The sequence below is a fragment of the Vombatus ursinus genome, unplaced genomic scaffold, assembly GCF_900497805.2.
Source record: "Vombatus ursinus unplaced genomic scaffold, bare-nosed wombat genome assembly UNPS02014789.1, whole genome shotgun sequence".
Classification (NCBI taxonomy): Eukaryota; Metazoa; Chordata; class Mammalia; order Diprotodontia; family Vombatidae; genus Vombatus; species Vombatus ursinus.
In genome coordinates this window covers 22,496,341-22,520,956 of record NW_020954567.1, presented here as the reverse complement: position 1 = coordinate 22,520,956, position 24,616 = coordinate 22,496,341, and the positions used below count along the sequence as shown (strand labels likewise).

Genomic DNA, 24,616 nt, shown 5'->3' with positions numbered 1-24,616 from the left:
AAGAGGCTGTGGGGGATGTGACAGAGAGGAGGGAACGAAGTGAAACCTAGATGCAGATCTGAAATAGTGGTCTGGGAGAAACAGTTACCAACCAAGAGAGCAGAACCACTGGGTGGAAATACTTGAAGGGCATGGTCTCTGGTGAGGGTGTCTAGGTAGAAAGTGGTAGAAGAGTCTGTAGAGGAGATGATGGCCAGAGAGAAGAAAATGAAATGCAGCTTGGCTATCACCTTTTTGAAATAGTGGTCTGGGAGAGACTATTCAAGTAGAACCCCAAGGAAGAAGTTCTTTCAGGGATGTTTCTGATTTCTCACTAGGAAGGTTTGGAGGAGGTGGCTAGAGAGGAGGAACTAAGTGGGCTGTTAAAGACCTTATAGCTCTAAATTTATATTCTTATACTCAAAGGGTTTCCAACTTGGTGAGACCAGATGGAGTCTACTGTCTGCTAGAATAAGCTGCAAGAACCTAAGGTCATTTCCATACTGTGATGACATTTTTGAGTAGTACTAGACTAAATGTTATTGCCACTGCAAATATTTTAAAAAAATTTTACAGTTCAGAAAACTGAGCCACAGCTCAGTAAAGTAGTCCAAGTTTGCACAGATAAGAGCTTGTGGAACTATGGCACAAACTCGCATTGTTTGACTCCAGTTTCTGTGTTCTTGATGCCAGAGGTGTCAAAAATGAGGCACGTGGGGTTCATGCCACCCACAATACTCCTGAGTGTGGCCTGAACCAGATTAAAATGTGATTGGGAAATATTTAACAAAATAAATAAAAATACAATAAAATAGATAATATTAATATTTAGTTTTCTAAGTCAATATGCGACTTGTAGAGATCCTTATTATGGGTTAGTAGCTCTTATTTCTATTTGAGTTTGGCATAGTGGGAATAGGTGTATTAATTTAGAGTGAACAACTCCATTTTGATTTAAGCTTCCATTTTGTGACTGAGTTGTTGTTATGCAAGCTTTTTTCTGCAATAAGAAAAGTACTTGAGTTTGTCAATGATGTGTGTGTATCCCCCTAATTTGGTATACAATTATTAATGATGTGTATATCCCCCAAATCTGGTAAACAACTGATAGGCGTGGACTCTTTTACTTCTTTTTGTATCCCCATCACTTAACACAGTGCCTGGCAGTGGTAGGTTCCTGTTAAATGTTTATTGATCGATTGATTAGTGACTAGGAAACTAAAACTTCAATAATTAGTTTCCTTTCAGGTAAGCTCAGGTAATCATGGTTTCAAATAACCAATCAGAACCTAGCTGTAACTTGTAAATACCTTTAGCCAGTACTAAATCATGTTCTTGTTAAGGACTTGCCCAAATGAGAATGAGCACCTCTTAAGGAGACAACTTATTAAGAGACCTTTAGGAATCAGGTTAGTTATTTAGTCTCAACATGATGTTGATATTTATATTGTTGCATAGTCAATAAAGTTTGATTATGTGCATTGATGAATACAAATTTTATTAGAGTACTGTCAGTCCTAATAAGTATGTATAACCATGAATCAGTTTTATGTGTGTACTACTGTATGTTACAAGAAATGTTTTTTTTGGAACCCTTTTTTAGAGCTATGAGGATGGCAGAGAAGTTCGAGTTAATCTTTTTTCTTAAACTTTAAGAAAAACAAGGGGGAAGTGATTTATTTTATACTTTGTCATTTTAGGAAGAAAAAAGAGTATCAAAAAGTAGCCGACAAAGAGGATGGTCATTTTGACCAGTTGAGGGGCAGGAAGGCAAAAAAACCCAAAACAAAACAAAACAAAACAAAAAAATCCAAAACAACCCCAAATCACCAAAAACAACCAGACAAAAAATCCCTTCCTAGACTTAGGAACTGTGTTTGTGATTGCCTGCCTCTTTACCAGTTTTTCTTGAATCATTTCCTTAATATCAATCCGTAAACTACAAGGGTGGTGAAGTACTGCCCAAGTACCTCCTTTGTGAGTGCAGATTAAGCCCATAAGCCAATCAACCATTCTATAACTGCTGAGTGGCTTCTGTGAGCTCAGCACTCTTCTAGGGGCCACAGGGGATATGGAATGATAAGGAATCACAGAATCTAAGATTTGGAAGAGAGCTAAGAGGCCATTTGGTCCAGCCTATACCTGAACAAGAGCCCTCTTTCCAATAACAACAACAACATAATGACTGGCACTTTAAAGTTTACAAAGCATTTTACTATATGTTATCTCATTTGATAAACTCCCATGACTTTGCTCAAATTCTTCCAGGGAAGAACATTTTTTTTTAATAAGTCAGTCAACAAGCATTTATTAAGTACTTACTATGTACCAGGAATTGTGCTAAGTGTGGGGGTTACAAAGAAAGGCAAAAACACCACTCCTGTCATCAAGGAACCCACATTTTAATGGCGGAGACAACATGCAAATAACTATATCCATCTAAGAAGTAGGAGGTAATCCCAGAGGACCAAGGAGGAGGGACTGGAAAGGCTTCATTCAGAGGGTGGAATTTGAACAGAGTATTGAAGAAAGCCAGGGAAGCCAGGAGGTGAAGAGGAGAAGGGAGAGCATTCCAGTAATGGAGGCCATCCAGTGCCAATGAATGGAGTCAGGAGATGAAGAATCTTCAGTCAGTCAGTAAGTATTTATTAATCGTCTACTTATACCAGGAAGGAAGGCAAAAGACAGTCTCTGGGGCAGCTAGGTGGTGCAGAGAATAGAGCACTGGCTCTAAAGTCAGGAGGACTGAGTTCAAATGTGGCCTCAGACCAAACATTTGATACTTACTAGCTGTGTGACCCTGGGCAACTCACTTAACCCCAATTGCCTTAAAAAAAAAAAAAAAAAAAGACAGTCTCTGTTTTCAAGGAGCTCACAGTCTGATGGGGCAGACAACATGGACACAACTATGTATAAATAAAACACATACAGGAAATATTGGGAATAATCAACTGAGGGAAGAGACTAACATTAAGAGAATCAGGAAAAGCTTCTTGTAGAAGGTGAGATTTTAACTGGAATCTTAAGGAAACCAGAAAAGACGGGAGGCAGAGATGAGGAAGGAGAACATTTCAGGCATTGGGGGCATAGTCAGTGAAAATGCCTGAAATATGGAGATGAAGTGTCTTGTTGCAAGAAAGCAGCAAGGAAGCTAGCATCACTGGATGGTGCTCTCTCTCTCTCTCTCTTTCTTTCTCTTTCTGTCTCTGTCTCTGTCTCTCTCTTAGCAATTTGTAACAAGACTAGAAAGACAGGAGAGGGCCAGGTTATGAAGAGTTTTGAACATCAGATAGAAGATTTTATATTTGATCCTGGAGGTGATAGAGATCCCTAGAGTTTATTGAATGGAGGCGGGGGTGGGAGATGACGTGATCAGATCTGTGCTTTAGGAAGATTAATTTGACAACTGAGTAGAAAATAAATGGGGGGGGGGGACTTGAAGCAGGGAGACCAACTGGCAGGTTATTTCAATAGTCTAGGTGTGGGGTGATAAGGGATTACACCAGGGCAGTGGCAGTGTCAGAATAGAGAATGGGGTGTGTAAGTATAAGACATATTATGCAGCTAGAGTCGACAGGACTTAGTAACAGATCCAACATGGTGGGGGAGGGGACTAAAGAAAGTGAGGAGCTGAGGATATCACTTAGACTGTGAGTCTGGTGGCAGCTAAAATGGTTGGTATCCTTAATAGTAAAATAGAGAAGTTCAAATAGAGAGACTTTTAGGAAAAAAGAGTTCAATTCTGAACCCTTTAAATTCAAGATATTTATGGGACATCCTATTAGAAATGTCTGTATGCAGTTGGAGATGCAAGACTTCAGAGGTCGGGAGAAAGGTTAGGGATGGCTAAAGTACATAAGAGAATCATCTGTATAGACATGATAATTGAAACCGAGGGAGCTGATGAGATCAGGAAGTGAAATAGTATAGTGGGAGAAGAGAAGAGGGCCCAAGACATCACTTATCTGTAGTGAGTTCTTTGCAAAGAACAGCACATAGAACAATGGAGCTGGATCTTAAAGAGTTCATGAGGGTAGCTAGGTGGTGCAGTGGATAGAGCACCAGCCCTGAAGTCAGGAGGACCTGAGTTCAAATGTGACCTCAGACCAAACACTAGACACCTACTAGCTGTGTGACCATGGGCAAGTCACTTAACACCAATTGCCTAAAATTTAAAAAAAAAAAAAGCTTGGTAAGAGATCGTGGAAGGGAGTCAAGACTAAGAAGAATGGAAATATAGAAAAGGCCAGGTTGTGAAGGGCTCTAAATGACAAACAGAGGACTTTAGATTTGATTTTAAAGATGATAGGGGAGGCGGTAGTTTCTTTCTTTCTTTTTTTTCTTCTTTTTGGCATAGCAATCAGGGTTAAGTGACTTGCCTAGGGTCACCCAGCTAGTGAGTATCATGTGTCTGAGGCTGGATTTGAACTCAGGTCCTCCTGACACCAAGGCCAGTGCTCTATCCACTGTACCGCCTAGCTGCCCCCAGTGGAGTTTCTTGATTAGGGTGATGGCATGGCCAGACCAACTTACCTGGTCACACTTTTAGATGGCACTGGTGACACACCCCTCCTCCTACCTGTATGGACTGCTCCTTCTCAATCTCCTTTGCTGGATCTTCATTCAGGTCACACCCACTAACATTGAGTGTCCCCCAAGACTCTGTCCTAGGTCCTCTTTTTTCCCTCTGTACTAGTTTACTTGGTGATCTCATCAGCTCTCATAGATTCAATTATCATCTCTATTTAGATGATTCTCAGATCCATTCATCCAACCCTAATCTCTTTGCTGGTCTCCATTTTTCTGATCTCTAGATGTCCAGTAGTGCCCAGTGGACATCTTGAACTGGGATGTCTCATAGACATCTTAAACTAAACATGTCCAAACCTGAATTCATGATTTTTCTCTCCAGGCTCTCCCCTAACTTTTCTATTAGTGTTGAAGGTCCCACAATCCTCCCAGTCCTTTCAATAACCTAGGTTCGCAACCTAGAGATCATCCTTGACTCCTCATTATCTCTCAATCCCGCGCCCCCAGTATCCAATCAGTTACAAAGTTCTGATGAGTCTATCTTTGCAATATCTCTTGTATATACCTCCTCACCTCAGACACTGTCAACCTCCTAAGGAAAGCCCTTACTTTACCCCTGAAGTTTTGCAATAGCCTTCTGGTCTGTCCCCCACTCTCTTGTCCAAATGATCTTCCTGAAGCATAGGTCTGACCGTGTTGCTCCTCTGTTCAATAAACTCCAGGGACTCCTTATTACCGCCACAATCAAATATAAAATCCTGTTCGGCTCTTCATGACCATAATCCCACTCCATTTTTTCAATCTTTTTATATCTTATGCCTCCTCAGCCCCAACCATCCCATGTACTCTATGATCCAGTGACAATGACTTCCTGGCTGTTCCTTGAATAAGACATTCCATCTCCTGACCGTGGACCTTTTCACTGGTTGCTCCTGTGCCTGGAGCACTCTCTCTTCTTGTCTCTGGTTTCTGGCCTTCTTTCAGGTCTCAGGTAAAATCCAACCTTCTGCAAGAGGCCTTTCCCAATGCCCCTTACTGTCAGTGCCTTCCTTCTATTGATTATCTTCAATTTATCCAGTTTGTATAATGTTTATGCATGTAAAATATATATACATATGCATTATACTTAGTTTGCATATTGTCTCTCCTGTTAGACTCTGAGCTCATGACTGCAGGGACTGTTTTTTGCTTTTCTTTGTATCCCCAACAATTAGCACAGTACCTAGCACATAGTAGGCTCTTAATAAATGCTTTGACTTGACTAATATCAAACTGAAATTGTCCCCTTTGCTACTTCCAACCATTGGGTTCTGCTCTCTGGGACTATAGAGAGTAAGTCCAGTTCCTTCATCCATGTGACAGCCCTTTATAAGAAGGAAGCTATAATGTCTCCTCTAAATCTTGGTGAAACATTTTATTTCTTCAGCTAGCTGTCACACAGTATACTCTAGAGGCCCTAATGTTCTTCAATCAATCAATCAATCAATCTAAAGCTTCACTAACTCTCAAATATAGTAAGCACTTAATAAATAACAATTCATTGAACACCTACTATGGGCAGCTAGGTGGTACAGTGGATAGAGTGCTGGACCTGGAGTCAGGAAGACTCATCTTTATGAGTTCAAATCCAACCCTAGACACTTACTAGTTGTGTGAGCTTGGGCAAGTCACTTAACCCTGTTTGCCTAAGTTTCCTCATCTATCAAATGAGTTGGAGAAGGAAATGGCAAACCATTCCAGTATCTTTGCCAAGAAAACCCCAAATGGGGTCATAAAGAATCGGACATGACTGAAAAATGATCAAACACACACACACACACACACACACACACACACACACACACACACAAGCATCTACTATATGCCTAGCACTTTTCTGAGTTCTTAGGATATGAGGATAAGTGTGAAAGAATTCTTGCATTGAAGAAACTTATAATATACATTGGGTAGACAACATCTATATCCACAGCTATAAACAAAATAGATACAAAGTAATTTTTTGGGAAAGGAATGATCATTTGTGGGGGGGGAGGCTCAAGAAAGGTTTCATGTGAAAAGTGGCATTTGAGGCTGAACCCTGAAGGAAACTAGTAAGTTTAAATGGGAGGTAAGGAGGGAATGGTACAGAAGGGCTGTATCCATCTTCCACCTCTATCCCTTTGTAATAGAAAAGTAAGAAGTCCCTGTTCTTAAGAAGCTCACATTCTAATAGAGATAGCCTATACGAAGGTTTCAGCTATAAACCAGATGGAAAAGGCCTGTGGTCCTTAGGGTGCAGCAACAAAGCAGATGATAATATATCTTCTTCAATATCATTTCCACTGACGAAATCATATCAGTTTTTGATGTTGAACTGTTTTCCAATACCAAGGACTTTGGTGGCAAGAACTTTCTTTTTGGGTCTTCAGGAGGAACATTGAGAAGATAAGTTTGGCAGGACTATAGTGTCCATTAAATACAATGATGTGTGATAAGACTGGAAAGATTGGTTGAGGTGAGATTGTTAAAAATTTAAAACATCAAACTGGGGGGGTTTATATTTGATCCTGGAGATAGTAGAGATCTATTGGAATTTATTGAATATGGGAGTCACATGATCATCCTTGTGCTTTAGGAAATCAGCTGTTTGGAGGATGGATTGGAGTGGGGAGAGACTTGTATCTGAGAGATCAACCACAGATATTATAGTAGTCCAGGCTACAGATGATGAAGAACTGTTTTGTCTGGAACTGAACTCAATACTCCAATTGTGGTCTGAGCAAGGAAGACTTTCTCTCTCTCTCTCTCTCTCAATAGATATAGATTTAGGTATATAGATTTACATTATATCTCTACATAGATATAAATAGATATAGGTACATCTCTATCTGTCTATCTATCTATCTATCTATCTATCTATCTATCTATCTATCTATCTATCTATCTATCTATCTCATGGTAGGCACTATTCCTTTACTGATCTCTTAGTCTTGGGTACTATGACTCTCTTAATGGAGTCCAAAATCACATTAACTTTCATAGATACTATATCACGTTGTGGACTTAGTCAATAAACATTTGTAAGTTCCTACTATGTGCAAGGCACTGTGCTAAGTGCTTGAGATACACAGAAAGGCAAAAGACAGTTCCTGTCCTCAAGGAATTTACAATCTAATGGGGGAGACAACATATATACTACTGTGCGTAAGTGAGCTATATATAGAATTAAATTAGAAGTTATTAAGAGAGGGAAGGCATGAGAATTAAGAGGCATTAGGAAAGGTTTCCTGTGGAAGGTGGGTTTTTGTTGGGACTTGAGCATTGAGGTACAGGGGACAGCCAGAGAAAACGCCCAGAGCTGAGATGGAGTGTTTTATTCATGGAACAGCAAGGAAACCAGTGTCGCCGGATGTAAGAGTATACACAGGGGAGTAAAGTGTAAGATGACTGAAAAGGTAGTTGGGGGTGGATGGCAAGGGGAAAAGTATGCTATAAAGGACTTTGGATACTGAACAGAAGATTTTGTATTTGATCCTGGAGGTGGTAGGGAGTCGCTGGAATTTACTGAATGAGGGAGTGCCTTAGTGAAAAAACAAGCATTTATGATAAGCATCTACTCTGTGCCAGACACAGTACTATGTTCTTTCCAAAAATTATATTATGGGGCTGGTAGGTAGTGCAGCAGATAGAACACAGACCCTGGAGTCAGGAGGACTTGGGTTCAAATACGGCCTCGGACACTTGCTAACTGTGTGATGATGGGCAAGTCACTTAATCTCTATCTGGGTTTCCTCAAATATAAAATGGGAATAATAATAACATCTCCTAGTGAATTTATCCATGGTTCCACCTATCTGCCCCTAAAAGGCAAAACCAATTCCTGTCTTCAAGGAGCTCATTTCATAATGGAGCAGGGGTGTGCTGGAGCCCATTGGTAGAACAGTTAAGATTCAAACCCATGTGTACTCCGGATGCATCAGTATCAATTTCCTCCTTGTCTGTAAACTTAATACAGGGGAGTGCTGGAACCAGTACTAATGCTGTGGAGAGCCCATTGTTAAATTTTCAGCATGACTATTTGCACCTTGGAAATCAATGAATGCTAACATCAGAGCTTGATGTATCACGTTGAATGTCTAAATTTAAGAAAGTCATGGGGGGCAGCTAGGTGGTGCAGTGGATAGAGCACTGGCCCTGAAGTCAGGAGGACCCGAGTTCAAATCTGACCTCAGAGCAAATACTTGACACTTACTAGCTGTGTGACCCTGGGCAAGTCACTTAACCCCAATTGCCTAAAAAAAAAAAAAAAAAAAAAAAGAAAGAAAGAAAAAAAGAAAGTCATGGTGAAAATGTTAATAATGTAAAATACATTTTAAAGTATGTTCTTATATTTTCCCCCCAGGAAGAACCAGTTGTTAAACATTTTCTAGCACACCTCTGTAATAGGGAGAAAATATGTAAATAATTGGGTACAAATAAGATAGAGTATATGAGCAAATGAGCTATTATTTACAGAGTGCTTAGCACAGTGCTTGGCACATAGTAAGCACTATATACATGTTACTGTTTTATGATAATAATGATAATCCTTATTAGTAGTAATCTCAGAGAGTAAGGCACTAGCATTTGGTGGGGAAGTAAGCAGGAAGGCTTCCTGCAGAAGCTGAGATTTGAATTAAGTCTATAAGGAAGCCCAGGTACCTGAAGGAGAGGAAAGGGAACATTCAGCCAGTATACAGGCATGGAAATGGAAAGTAGAATATCTTCTCTGAAGCACAACAAATAGGCAATATTGGATGGTTTGTAGAAGGTACTGGGGAGAGTTTGGTATTAGAAGACTGGAAAGGTGGGAAGGGGCCAGGTTGTAGAAGGTTTTAAAAACCAAGCATAAGGTTTAATATTTGATCCTGGAGGTGATTGGAAGACATTGGAATTTATTGAATAGGGGAGTGATATGGTCGTATGTATGTTTTAGGAACATCACTTTGGCAGCTGAAAAGAGAAAGGGAAATTGGTCGCCTGCCAGCCACATTGCTCTTCCTTCTTTGGTTATTGACTTAGAAAACCGCAAATGAACACTATGTTGTGTTGTTGTTCAATTGTTCCAGTCATGTCTGACTCTTCATGACCCCGTTTTGGGATTTTCTTGGCAAAGATACTGGAGTGGGTCGCCATTTCCTTCTCCAGCTCATTTTACAGATGAGGAAACTGAGGCATACAAAGTAGAGTGACTTGCCCAGAGTCACACAGCCAGCAAGTGTCTGAGGCCAGATTTGAACTCAGGAAGTTGAGTCTTCTTGACTCTAGGCCCAGTGCTCTATCCATTGTGCTACCCAGCTGCCCATGTTGTATTGTATTTTATTTATTTTGTTAAACATCTCCCAATTACATTTTAATCTGGTTCTGTGCATTCAGGAGTTTTATTCCGATTAAAATCCTACTTCTACAGAGAACCTTTCCCTATCACTCTTAATTTTAGTGACTTCCCTCTCTAAATTATTTCCTATTTATCCTGTATATAGCTTGTTGGTACATATTTGTTTCCTTATTGTCTCCCCCATTAGATTGTGAGCTCCTTGAGGGCAGACACTGTCTTTTGACTCTGTGTATCCCTAGTGCTTAGCACAGTGCCTGGCAATAGTAGGCACTTATTGATGGATAATCTATTTTCAATTCATTGACTGATAATATATTTTAGAATTTTGCTAGGAATCAAAGTTAAGTTCACTGACCCATAGTGTGGAGGCTTTCCTTCCCTATTTTGAAAACGGGGACATCAGCTCTTCTCCAGTCCTACCGTACCACTCCTGTTCTCCATTATCCTTCAAAAATTTCTCCCATGGCTCATTAATCACATCTACCCCGCTTTATCCAGGGCCCAAGAACAGGGAGGTCGGCAAACTACTGCCTGAGGGCCAAATTCAGCCCACAACTTGTTTTTGTGCAGTCCATGAGCTGTACAAAAAATAAATAATAGTTTTTGCATTTTTATGTACGATAAAGCTTTATCTAAAAATATCAAAACCATACAGGCAGTGCACCAGATCTGGCCCTCGGCCCTAGTTTGTCAACAACTGCTCTAGAATAGAGTTCCCTTTGACTAAATGACCTAAGACTCATTAAGGGCAGCTTGGGACTCTCTTCTGATCTCCCTTTTTGCCTTGAGTTTCAAATTCCCATGAGCCATTTTTATTCTGTCCTTTCCAGACCAAAGGCAGAGAAAATAGAAGTAAAATTAAAGGTAAACAGTAAGCCTTCAGTTATCATTGTCCTATCCAATCTGAGCAGTATTCCAATTCCTTTTTGGATCCTTAGACCTTAAAACAGCTAAAAACAAACAAACAAACAAACAAACAAACCATTTGAGAGTAAATTGTCTCTGCCCTCAAGGGGCTTACTCTCTTTTGGGGAGAGAAAAACCAATACTTATGTGAGAGAGCAGCCAATATTAGGCAAATACAGAATGCAATTAGAAGCTGCACTAAGAAATGCTCAGTGGGTCCCAAGTTCTGGCCAAGCCTGGGGGTTTTTGTCAATGGCTAGGAATCCACATTTGAATCCATAAAGAAGTAAACAAATCTTCTGTGGCCAGGAAAAAAATATGTCCTTCAATACACTTATTTTATTTTTAGTTCTTAGTCTATGATTTCATTGGACAGGGAATCCCTTCTAATGCAGGTCAGCATCTGCTCTGCCGCTAAAGAGAGTTGCCTGGGGGCAAGGAGAAGTTAAGCGGCCTGCCTAGAATCGCAACACTTATGTGTCATTAGTAGGATTTGAACCCAGATCTTTCAGACTCCAAACCAGCTCTCCACCTACAAATCCAAGATTGCCTTTCACCGTAATATGCTCATTAATATTTTAAAAAGTCTATGTTGAGATGAATACAATTCAAATACATTTGAAAACATCCCAGAATTCATAGAAGCTTTTGGTCATGATGCATTCTCTCTGAGGCAGCTAGGTGGCACAGTGGATAGAGTGCTGGGCCTGGGGTCAAAAAGACCTGAGTTCAAATTCGACCTCAGACACTAGCTGTGTGACCTTGGGCAAGTCACTTAACCTTTGTCTCCTTCAATTTCCTCACCTATGAAATGGGTATCATAAAAACACCTACCTTACAAGATTGTTGTGAGAATCAAATGAGATCATATCTGTAAAGTTCTTAGCACGGTCCCTGGTACATAATAGATGCTTAATAACTGCTTATTCCCTTTCCAACTCCAAATACATTAATCCAACTTCTTATCATGTAGGGATGCATGAAATTTATTTGACGTTGAAAAAGACCCCTCAGACTTGTAAAGGTTGGGAAGCCCTGCCCTAAGCCACACACTGTATTCTTTCTGCCTTTTCAGTTCAAACGCTACTAGTTTTCACAGGTAATGCCCACATTATTGAACCATATTTTATCGCTGATCCTGGTAGATTAGGGGACAATTTGTAATCCCATGGTACTCCCAAATGGGGTCACAAAGAGTCAGACACAACTGAAACAACTGAACAGCAACAACTCCCTTTGGGGAGACAGTGCAGATGTCTTGTTTCTTATTTTCCCAGCCTCTTGAAACAGCTTGCTTTTTCACAGATGCAAGTAATTGTTGAAAAGTTAGCTACCAAAGCTTCCATCATTCAGCGCTAGGATCATTTCTAGGATTTCTCAAAAGAGGAACTTCATAGCATCACAGATTTAGATTTGCAACAGCAGTTAGAGGCCATTGAGACTAACCTCATTTTGCAGATGAGAAAAGTGGGGCTCAGAAAAGTAAAACCATTTGTCCATGGTCACTCTGAGGCAATGTTTGATCTCAGGTCTTCCCGACTCCAAATTTTGTGTTCTCTCTACCAAGCCATGCTGCCCCACTTAAAAAGAAGAATATAAGAGGAGAACAAGAAAAAAGGAAGAAAAGGAATTAAAAAATAAGATAACCAGTATGGGGGAGCTGGAGGTGGAGAGAGGATGGCAGAGAAGGGAGGGAATTGAAGGCCAAGGGGAATGGAAGGAAAAAAGGGAACTTATATAACCTTCTATTGTCCAAGTAGCTCCAAGGGCGGGACAAATGTGTTAACTTATAAATCTCTGCAACACCTCTGGTAGGCAGGTAGGTGGTAAAAATGAATCCTGAAATAATAAGGTTCTATTTATATAGAACCTTTCTCCAAGGAGCTCAAATAGTTACACAGACATTATCCAATTAATCCTCACAACCTCCTTCATAAGTAGGGAAGTAGCAGTAGATGGTCCCCATTTTACAGATGAAGCATTGGAGAACAAAAAAAGGATTTTAGCTGGGGCCAGAGCCAACTGTCTTCTCCTGTAACCAGTGCTGCACTCAACCATGCAGCTTTTCAGTCCCCTGGGAGCCCCAGGCCTCCCTGGCCCATGCTGTGCCTGTTGGCCTCATTTGCAAGCACAGTGTTGGTGTTGAAAGTGGAATCAGATGTGCTAAAAGAACAGGTCTGATGGTGTCATTCCCCTGCTCAAGAAACTTTGGTGACTCCCTATTTCTTTTAAGATAAAATATATACTCTTCAGTTTTGCCACTCTTATAGGTATCTCAAACCCCAATATACCCTTTACAAAAATATACTTTAGACATCTTAAACTCAACATATCCAAAACTGAACTCATTATTTTCCCCCTTAAACCTTCCCCTCTTACCAATTTTCTTGTTACTCTTGAGGGCATCACCGTGTTTCTTGTTCACTCAGGCTTGCAACCTAGTTGTCATTCTTGACTCCTCCCTTCCTCGAACCATCCCCCATCCAATTTGTTGCCGTGTTCTATTAATTTTATCTTTGCAGTACTTCTTGTATGTATCGACACAGCCCCTACCGTAAGACAAGCCTGCATCACATACACCTGGACCATTGCAATAGCCTTCTGGTTGGTCTCCTTGTCTCAAATCTTTTCCTACTTCATCCATTTTTCACTCAGCCATCAAAGTAATCTGACCATGTCACGTCCTACTCAATAAATTCCAGTGGCTTCCTATTACCTGCGGGATCATATATAAAACCCTCTATTTGTGTTTTAAAACCCTTTATGACCTGACCCCTTCCTACCTTTCCAGCGTTCTTATACCCCACTCTCCTCCATGTTTTCTACAATTCTGTGTCATTGGCCTCTTTGTTGCTCCTGAGACAAGACATTCCATCTCCCAACTCTGAACATTTTTACTGACTATCCCTCATGCCTGGATGGCTCTCCTTCCTCATTTCCAGCTCCCGGCTTCCCTAGCTTCTTTCAAGTCACAGCTAATATCCCATCTTTTGCAATAAACTTTTCCCAATCCCTCTTAATTCTAGTGCTTTCCCTCTATTGATAATTACCAATTTATTCTCTCTGTATCTTATTTGTATTTAATGTTTACATGTTGTATTGTTTTCTCTGCTAGACTGTGAGCTCCTTGAGAGCAAGGACTGATTTTTCCTTTCTCTTTCTCTTCTGTACTCAGCATAGTAGGTGCTTAATAAATGTGCGTTGACTTTGGTGTATGACACCCTTCACCATCTGGCTGCAGCCTGTCTTATGAGGCTGATTCCACGTCATTCCCCATAACTCACTCTACATTCCAGTCAAACTGGCCTATTTGCTGTTCCTTGTATAGGACATTTCATCTCTTATCTTTCTATATTTGCAAAGCCTGTTCCCATGATTGAAATGCTCTCCTGGAGTCCTTAGCTCGCTTCAAAAACCTATTCAAGTTCCAGATTCTCCCTGTTGTTAGGCCTCTGCCTCTCAAATGCCTTTGCATTTATTTTGTATATGCTTATCTATGCACATGTTGTCTCCCCTGTTAGACTGTAAGCTTCTTGAGGGTAGGGATGATTTTACTGATGTCCTTGTATCCTGTATGCTAGGTGCAGTGCCTACCATGTTGTTGTTCAGTCCTTCAGTTGTGTCCGACTCTTTGTGGACCATATCACACCAATGCCTTTGTGGAATTTTCTTGTCAAAGATACTGGAATAGTTTGCCATTTCCTTCTCCAGTGGATTAAGTGACTTGCCCAGGGTCACACAGCTAGTAAGTGTCTGAGGCTGGATTTGAACTCAGATCTTCCTGACTCCAGGCCCAGCACTCTATGTGCTGAGCCACCTAGCAGCATCCGTCTGGCACATGTAGGTGCTTAATGATTGACACTAGGGATATAAAGACAAAATTGAAGAGACCCAAGTTTTTCCAAGAACCTCCATTTTTGAGGAAATGATCCATCCTTCATTTTCTAGACCTTGCCCCTATGCCTCAGCTGCCTTCTCCCTCTGTCCTGTATCCCCCTTTTCCTGTTGGTTGCCCTTCTGGATCTTCCATTTTGAGGAAGGGCCAAGGACAGCTATCCTTCATCTCAGGACTTCACCACCATGCCTGTTCCCCCCTCCCTCCCACTCCTTTTCAGCTCCTTTTTATGTTAGGATACCCTGTTAGGCTGTAAGCTCCTTGAGGGCAGGAATTGCGTTTCCTTTTGCATGTATTTGTATCCCCAACATCAGCACAGTGCCTGGCACATAAAAAGCACTTGATAAACGCTTGCCGACTTGGTGCAACTCTGAATGAGGTAGGGTACCAGATCTATAAACTCATAGAGGTAACATTTCTCGCTATGTCTGTTCTGACGCACCATCATTGCAAACAAGACAGCTGGATGCTTGGACTGAGGATGAGCAAATAGAAAGGTAAAAGCTGAGAGTGCTGTGTGAATGGTGGGCTGAAAGTGAAGGCATTTGGGGAGCAAACTCCTTTGGCCAAGTGGCATCTTTCAGTCCTGCCCTTCCTTGTGTCCTGCCTGTCTCCATGGTAACTCCAAATCATCACAGTTTATGTTGATTCATGTTTCTGCCGTTACTAGGATCGTTCAGAAGTGGAGCTTGCTTTTAAAAGATTTGCAACAGAGCATTAGCACACCAGACCAAATTGAAATCTAATACATAAATGACTGTTTTTATGAAAAGCTTTTAAATATTGTACAGTCCTGGGTGGAATATTGCCTAACTAAATGCATGTGGGCCATTTTTGATGGGCTTGTCCATAAACCTCCTACGTCACTATGGCTTTCTAAAATATTGCATTATGAAATCTAATTCACTCGCTCTGTCATCCCTTTAATTACATTTTGTGTGTGTGTGTGTGTGTATCTTCTGTGACAATGGCATGGATTTCCCTGGCTCCTGATGAACTCAGCCCTTGTCTGCTAGAGATACTGGGAAAACTCTCCCTCTGAAGGGCCAATGGTACCTGGGCTGTCCCAGAGGATTAGTAGCAGACATTGACTTTCTATCTTGGCCCCAGTTGTTGTTGTTGAGTTGTTTCAGTCATGTTTGACTCTTTGTGACCCCGTTTAAGGTTTTCTTGGCAAAGATACTGGAAGGATTTGCCATTTCCTTCTCCAGCTCATTTTACAGATGAGGAAACTGAGGCAAACAGGGTTAATGATTTGCTCAGGGTCACATAGCTAGTAAGTGTCTGAGGAAAAATTTTAACTCAGATTCTCTTGACTCCAAGACTGGCACTCTATCCACTGTGCCACCTAGCTGCCCAGTTTGGACCCGGAGAACTAGGCTATCATATTGAACTTATCTTGATTCTATGGGCCAACAAAATCTAGATCTATTTCAGAACTGTAGTCCAGCCATGTCTTTCTTATCTTGTACTGGTAAAGTTGATTTTTTTTTGAACCTAGATATAAGACTTTACATTTATGTCTTTTAAATTTCATCTTATTAGAGTCAGTCAAAAAGGTAGTCTTTAAGTCAGGAAGACCAGGGTTCAAGCCCTTCCTCTGATACATACTGACTATATCACCTTAGGCAAATCACTTATCCTCTCTGCTCTCCAGGTATTGACAGTAAGTTGGAAATTGAGCGCCAGGTTATAAAGAGCATTAAAAACTAAACAGTATTTTATGTTCGATGAGTGCTGTGTTGGTATAGAGTTTTCCCTCTGGGAGTTCGCCATTCTGACGGAATCAAAGGTCAAAAACACCCCAAGCATATAACTATGACACAATTGCTCAAGCAAATGGGCAAAGTGAAGAAATTCTATGTGAAGTCAGTTTTTATCTTTGGAAACCAAAGTGGCTATATTTTTGTTTGAAACAAATTGTACATATTTTGAAACTCATATGGCACTGGGGAACTATCATGTTTTGGTGACAATTCTCTTCCTATGTAGAAATGAAGTCAATAAATTTGCATTGATTTCCTGCTAGACATATGTGCATATGGCATTCTATATATCCACCTAGTAAGGCTTTGCTAATGTTACTAATACTCTTCTCCATGATCCATTCAAATGCAAGGACGTTTTATGGCTAGTTGGTGTCTTTGCTTCAAGTGTCTCATCATTCCAGTCTATCCTCTACTTAGCTGTCACACTGAGCTTCCTAAAATGCAGGTCTTACCATATCAACCTTCCCCACCTCCCTCATTCAATAAACTCCAGTGGCTCCCTATCACCTCTTGCATCAAATATAAAATCCTCTGTTTGATTTTTAATGCACTTCATAACCTGACCACCCTCCTACCTTTCCAGTATTCTTAACCCTTCTTCCTCTCCAGGTAGCCCACAATCCAGTGTCATTTGCCTCTTTGGTGCTCTTTGAACATAACTATTCTGTTTTACAACTCCATGCATTTTCACTGGCTGTCCCCCTCTCCCTGGAACACTTGCCTTCCTCCTTGCTGCCTTCCAGCTTACCTGGCTTCCTTCCAGTCTTGTTTAAAAAGTCCCACCTTCTTCAGGAAGCCTTCCCCAGTCTTCCTTAATCTTAGTACTTTTCCTTTGAGACAACCCACCCAATTTATCCTGTCTCTATCTTGTTTGCACAAGTAGATCTCTCTCATTAGTCTGTGAGCTCTTTGAGAGCTGGGACTGTATTTTATTTTATTTTATTTTATTTTTTTATTTTGCCTCATGTCCCCAGCACTTAGCATAGTACCTGACCCACAGAAGATACTTAAAAAATGTTTGTTGATTAACTTATTTGTCAAATCAATTGAGAGGCTTACTCACTCACTAGGAGATCTGGATTTGAATCCCAGCTGTAATGCTAGACAGCTGTACAAACTGTGTGAACACTTTGACCTCTATTAGCTTCACTTTCTTGTCTATAAAATGGGACAAATAATGCTTATGTTATTTATCTCACAGAGCTGTTTTGAGGAAAGTACTTTGGAAAGTTACTTTGCAAACCCCAAAGTGTTCCAGAGATGTAAATGGAAATTTTTTTCACATAGGGTAAAACCAAGTGTTTTACTAGTACAGTACTGACAGGAGATGGGTGGAATGGGTGTTCATCCCCACAAGGTCTAGGGTAGGGGTGGGGAACCTGTGGCCTTGAGGCCACATGTGGCCCTCTAGGTCCTCAAATGTGGCTCTTTGACTGAATCCAAACTTAACCCTAACCTTAAATTGTTCTGTGAAGTTTGGATTTCTGGTGGCAGTCCAGAATAGCACCCGACTTCTAGGGACTTTGTATAATGGTGCCAGATGCTTGATAAGTATAACTGTGTATGGCCGCAATTTGACTTGTGGCATTATCTGCATTATAGCAAGGTGCTTCTTCACAGAATTCATCTTCACAATTTCTATCTGTCAGTCTATTTTTTTCATAGTACAGGGTCCCAGGACAGTGATATAAAGCCTGGAGTCTGCTAGGTTATTTATTTCTTTTTTAAGGAACTGATGCTTGGTTAGCAACATTGCTGAAACCTGGCGACAGTAAGAAAGTAAAAACCACATCTTGTACCACCAAGGCCCCTTTGCTGAACCGAGTGACACCATGGACATTATTAGAGTGAGACAATGAGTCACTGTAGAGACAGCAGTGGAATTTATATTTGGCCCCTGTCATCATGCAGCAGGCGGGGACCGCTGTATCACTCACTCTCTTGACAGAATGCAGGTTTTGCATGAAGAATCCTGGGGTGAAAAGTGGGCTTCTTCCAAGTCCTCACAGCACCTTTCCTTAGGGATTCCTCCCAGCTCTAGTAAGTTCCTTCTTGGTGCTTGCAGGTGGAGCTGAATGCCAGACATCTTTTTTTCAGATCGGATGTGTGCTTAGAGCAAGAGAACCCTAGACCAGGGAACCCAGGGAGAAAGCCAGGGAGAGTGTAGATTTGACTTGTCCTATGAAGTTAAATCTACCTAGAGCTCCCTGTTGAGTGGTCAAGGAACCTCAGAAGAGGTATGGTAAGAAGGTAGACTAGAAAATGGGGGAGATGTCAGAACTGGGCACAACAAAGGGGAGAGTCTCCACATTCTGCAAATGCAAATTGCAGGAAGCTGCTAGGTGATGGCAGAGAAAGTGAGGTGATTTTTCACTGTGGGAAGATCCAGGTGAGAGCAGAGGGTGATAAATGAGCAGGGTTGGGCAGGTAGAGATTATGGAAGTTTCTCATTAAGAGAAGAGCAGGGACATGGCAGGGGTCGGGGGGGAGGGGAGGAGAGGGGAATGCTTATCTGCAGGCAGGAGGTGGCTGAAATATGGTACCCCATGGGAATGCCTCAGGTCCGTGGGGTTCAGCTCTGGCATGAGGTGCAGTATCAATAGGAAGGCTAGCCACCTCATGAGGGAGTGGGAGTCAGATGGGTTACCTGTACACCAGAGCCTTCTCTGCATTTGTCACATCACCTCAGAACTATTAAAGCACCCGATAGCCCCCTGCTCATTAGGAGGTTTGGCTCGGCCATGGTCCCTGCTGTCGGCAGCTGTCTGGGACAAGAATTCTGTGATTCCTGATCCCAGAGTAGCAACTGGCTCTCTGACTGCAGCAGAGCTCATTAAAGCCAGACCGATTGGATGCTCTATCTCCAGTTAAGTCAGGGCTGAGGTGGGGGTGGGGCATGAGGAAGGAATCCTTATATCTGAACTCCCCCTCCCCTCTCCTCCTCCACCCACACCCACACTCCACCCCTCAAAGTCTCCTGGTGCTGAGGCAAGGTTGGGATGTGTTCCTTTTCATTTAACTGAAGCCCAAGCATCTGAGAATCAGGTTAGCAAGGAGGAAGAGTGCCAGGCAGGGCTCTGATCAGGTGGGTACCTCCTTCATGCTTCCAATGAAAATGGGTGAGCAGACACCGCGTGGCAAAGCCTAGCCAAGCCACCTCCTGCTGGGTGTGGGATGCTTGAGTATTTACTGGATGTGACAAGCAGAGAGGGGAGCTTTCATCTGTACTGCTTGCTGCCTGGCAAAAGTGGTGGGAGGGTGTGTGTGTGTGTGTGTGTGTGTGTGCACTCAACCACAGGCATGCATTCTTCACCCCGCCAAGGATTTGACTGCTAAGAGATAGATTTGCTCTCTCCTCAGAGCTCCTTGACCAGCAGCTTCTCTGACCATCTGGTTGGCAAAGACCCACAGGCCATGAGGACAGGTCAAAGGCAGTGAGTATGGCTTTCCTTTCTTTCTCTTCATTCTTCTCCTTCATCTGGGTGCCAATGTGTGCAGAGTGCATTTTCCATATTTAACTAACCTATCTTTAACCTACCTCTCTATTGAGTGCTTTCTCCCTATTGAAACTCTCAGTGGCTTTTACCTTTTCTCTAGTCTCAGCTTTTTTTTTTTCTTTTAACCCTTGGTTTTCTTACTCCTTGGGTGGAGGGGGGCTCTCCATCCTTCTCTTTCCCTTTGCCCTCCTATTGAATGTGGGAGGTTGGCTTCCCTGAGGCAGCCAAGAGGCTGTGTTCCCTTTGGGGGTGCTACCAAATACCTCACCTTCCCCTTTGTACCTCAGACCACCATGTGGGGGTTTTGGGGTAAACTTTGGGTATCGGGACTCTGATGGCTGAGCAAAACCACTGGCTTTGGAACTGGTGAGGGTAGTGAGTACATCTGTGGAAGGAAGAGGGGGCTTGGGATATGGCAACCTAGAGATTCTCACTGAATGGGATCAGATGCTAGGTTTATCAAGGGAACAAAAGAGTTGCCTTGTTTGGGACAGAGGATCTGGGGAGAAATGGAGGGGGGTCGATTAGGGTGACAAACAGTGTCTGACAGCAGGCAGCTAAGAGATCTAGGGAAGGGAATCCGATGAAGATGTGAGTCATTTTGAGTGGGGGGGTGGGGGGAGACTGCAGGGGAAATGGGAAGAGAAGTGAGGTTGAGCTAGAGTGTGCCAAGAGATGCCTTGTCAGGTGTGTTCAAGTGACCTTGCCTGCTCTGTTTGGGGCATCAGGGAACGAGGGACTGAGCTCCTGACTGTCACTGTGACAGTGAGAAAGGAAACCTTCTGCAAATGTGTCTTTCCCTTAGATATAGCCTCCACTCTGGTCAGGAGGAAGACCAGGGCAAAAAGGGCTGGAAGCATTGATTTCTATGTTTCCCCTTTTAGCTTGTAACTATGACTTTATGCCATGAAGGAGCATGATTGAAGACAGTGGTCAGGACAGGGATTGGGAAAATGTGTTCTCTGACTTGGAACACAATTCCCTAATTTTCTGGAGTAAAGAATTTTTAAAACCATAAAAACTCAAGAGACTTATTTTAGCCATATTGGTGATTGTATTGCCATCAGAAAACTACTTGCTCTGCAACTTAAGAGACTTAGGGATGCCAAGGAAAAGGGAGGTAATGGGATATGCTCAGGGTCACACAGCTATGTGAAAGAGGTGCACTGCCTCTTAAAATGCTAATTAATTAATATATATTTAAAAGCTTTGCAAATACACTCCATGTTTATTGCTGGGGTTCCTTTGAGGAACTATTTGTGGATGGGATGCCCCCTCTAAAACTAGATTTTTCTTCTTTCTCATCTCTCCAGTTACCTTTGTGGAAGTAGACGGGTAGAAATATACCAGGCTATGTCCTTGCTGAACAGTTCATAAGGAAGGAAATACAAGCCAATCATTCTTAATACACCTCTAATAATCTTTCCCTTCTGGTCAGAAATGGTCAGGGACCTATGAGATTAGGGGAGACTGGTTGCCTCAGAATAAGATAGCCTCTTTGCTGACACACATAGGATTTGTGTACACACACACACACACACACACACACACACAGAGTTGAGATGTGGCTTTTGCACACCTGAGGCAAGGTTTGAAAGTTGTATCCCTCTGCATTGGAAGATTACCCCCATATCTGAAAATTCTCCCTTTTTCCTATTAGTCTTCTGGATAACACATATGACTAGACGTACCACAAAATAAGTCCCTTTGAACCATGGAGAGCAGAATTTTCTGGCTGCAAAAATTTAGCATTTATAAAAACCAATATTAAGAAGCATCCCTTGTCAAGCCCCTCTTGTGTTGTGCTTTAGACCTTTGCCTATCTGTCTCCCCTTAATCCTGGCTCTGTTCGTAGCCTTGCGAAGGAGATAGCTGGTGGGTTGCTAGCACCTGAAAAGACGTCCTTGGAGTTTTTCCAACCTTCTTCCTACTCATACCCTCCCTGGACTGTGTTCTCCCATCATAGACTAACTTGGAGGGAGCTATAAGAACGGAATGCCATCCAAGCACACCATTTTGGGTCTGTTGGAAGGCAGGATGGGGAAAGGGTCAGTCAAGCATCATCAGTGTAGATTTGCCTCACCCATTAGTCACCTCAGTTTTGCCCTTGGAAAGAAGAGAGAACAGTGTTTTGGGGACTGCCAGCTCAGTCCTTCCCTTGGGCCATATGTCCCACTTTCCTCTAAATGATGGCCGGTAGCTTGGGAAACAGCAATTCCTGGCCAATCTTAAAGCAATCTGAGTCCACTTGGCTTATTTTGGACAGCACAACCCTGGGTGGGCACACTTGACTGAGGACACATTGCCACCCTCCTCCTCCCTCTCCCCGCCCCATGCCTGGATGGCTCGGGCTCAAACCCTATCAGAGAGAAGAGGGAGTGAAGGGGTTTGAGAGGGCCAAGGTCCCCTCTTTTACCTAGGATTCTTTGATTTTAGGTGAGAGGACGTGAAAGGGCAAACCCCTCCTCCCCGCAGTCTTACCTCCTGCCTTGAGGGCCCTGCAAGCCAGCCAATTAAAGGGTTGCCCGTAGCCGGATGCCTGTATGGCGGCCTTACTGATGCCACGGAGGTAACTGAACCATGACGTGCATTTTTGCCCCACCTCCTTTCCTTTCTTCCTCGCCTCCTGCTCTCCCCTGCGCTTCTGCCCCACTCAAGCTTTCTCCGCTCCCCCCGCACTGCTTTGCCTTGTATGTCCCCTAACTGGGATTGTGATTTTGTACAATGTCCTCTGCTCCAGGTAGGGGATTCTTTAGCCCCAAACCTTGTGGCTGCCAGGTACGCTCCCATCATGCAGATGACTGACAGGCATGAGGATGGGAGCCCAAGGAACTGTGCTAAGTTATTTGTTCTTATTACATTTTTTAGTTAATTGGAAGACTCCCATAGTATTGGCCAGGACAGCTGCTTCAGGGAAGAGAACAAGTTGGTTTTCTCCAAGCCCTTCAGGCTATAATAAACCTAATGCTGATCTTTGGCCCTCCATTCTCCTATTATTTCCAATTTCTTCCACTTGAACTAAACAGGTCATATACAACCTGAAGCTTGACCTAGCCTAGAAAGAAAATAAGACTTGTTCATTCTCAGAGCACCATTAGGGAAAGTTGCTGCCTAAGGGCCCCAAGGTGGTTTCTGACACAGGTAATACTATACCCTGCAGGGCCTTGCCAATTAGCCCATATAGATTTGCAAATTATGATTTGCTCAAATTCCTGTCCCAGCCTCTCCTCACCTTTTGAGAAAGGTAGTATAAGTAGCATATCCATTTTGCTGAGGAGGAAAACTGAGGCTTAGCAAGGTGGTTTCACCTTTAAGAAGTGGAAGAGCTTGGATTCAAACCTAGTACATAGCTTGCATTCAAACCCAGTACATAACTCTTCATCTTAGAATCACTGGAAATAATTCCAAGGGAGCAGTTATTCAACTTCATGTCATACTTTCAAGATCCTGAAGCTCAGAGTGGATGTGGTAAATTATTGAAGGCTGGGTCGCTGGCCTATAGAATGACTTGTGACAGTCTTTACTTGGACTCACTAAATTTGACCATCTGAGAGCCCTTAATTAGTCATTTTAAACGCTTTGTTATCCACACAGGACTCACGCTACCAAAAGTCCTAGCCATCTGTAACAGCCAGTTGCTATGCCCTGGTACTTACCATTAGAGGGGAGAGAGAACTATTATGGTCAATATTTTATAGAGCAATGAAAGAAATGGCTTAGTAATGGGAACTGAGGGAAGTGGTGGGAGGACAGGACATGCAGCCCTAACTGTCTATTGGAGGGGGGAGCCTTAATGGAGACTCAAATGTTCTGGACCTGGAATGGTTATGAAGAGGTAGAATGTGGCATAGAAATGTGCTTCCATTGCACCTAGCCTCCCTGAGATGCAGCAAAGCAGAGCAAGGCTAGAGAAGAGGGTTTTTCTGGGCCACTGGGTGGGAAGTCACTGGGACCAATGGATAGGGAAGAGAAGGCTTGAAAGACTACTGTTCCAAAACCTCCCTTGACCTCCAGGATTATTGCTTTGCAATAATAATAACTTCCCTTATAAATGAAATAAAAATTCTGAATATATGAAAGTGGTATGAAACTGAGCTTGAGATTTTGTCTCTTTGGGAGAGGGTGATGTATGTGGCCCACTAATGAGAATCCTTCTTGCACTTTTTGGCTTTCCAGCCTTATAGTAATGTACAACATAGGGCAATAAGAGACCAGAAAGTGCTAAAGTCTCCAGCAGGGAAGAGCAATGAGCAAAATTACTCATTAGATTCTATCATAATGAATAATAATAGGTCATTTTTATGTAGTGCTTTGAAGTTTGCAAAACCCTTCACATGCATTACCTTGTTTGACCCTCACAAAAAACCCTGTGGGCAAAGGTGTTTTATTATCTCCATTTTACAATCAAGGGTCAGAGTAGTTAAGTGACTTGCCTCATGGTCACATACCAATAAGTGTCATAGTCAGAATTTGAACACAGGTCTTCCTAACCATGAATCCAGCGTTCCATTCCATCAATTATACTATTCTGCCTCTAGAGTCAGCTTAGATGTCCTATGGTTTGATCATGATTACCCTTAAACACTCAGATGAATCTGTGAGTTCATTGATGTGAGAATTCCCTCCAATGGTATAGATCAGAACCCATAGAGGCCTCCTCATACTCTGTAAATCTCATCTGTGT

General features: G+C 42.3%; 1 protein-coding gene across 2 annotated transcripts in view; it reads left to right on the top strand.

Annotated features, from left to right (window-relative positions):
• Window positions 1-24,616, top strand: part of RGS8 (regulator of G protein signaling 8) — a 67,021-nt gene that overhangs the window by 11,645 nt on the left and 30,760 nt on the right. The window contains exon 2 of one of the 2 annotated variants that reach the window (XM_027868607.1): window positions 19,796-19,869. In XM_027868607.1, the coding sequence (XP_027724408.1) occupies window positions 19,796-19,869 (74 nt within the window). Of the gene's footprint in view, window positions 1-19,795; window positions 19,870-22,475; window positions 22,502-24,616 lie in introns of those variants that run through there. The other variant, XM_027868608.1, reaches the window with a different exon arrangement.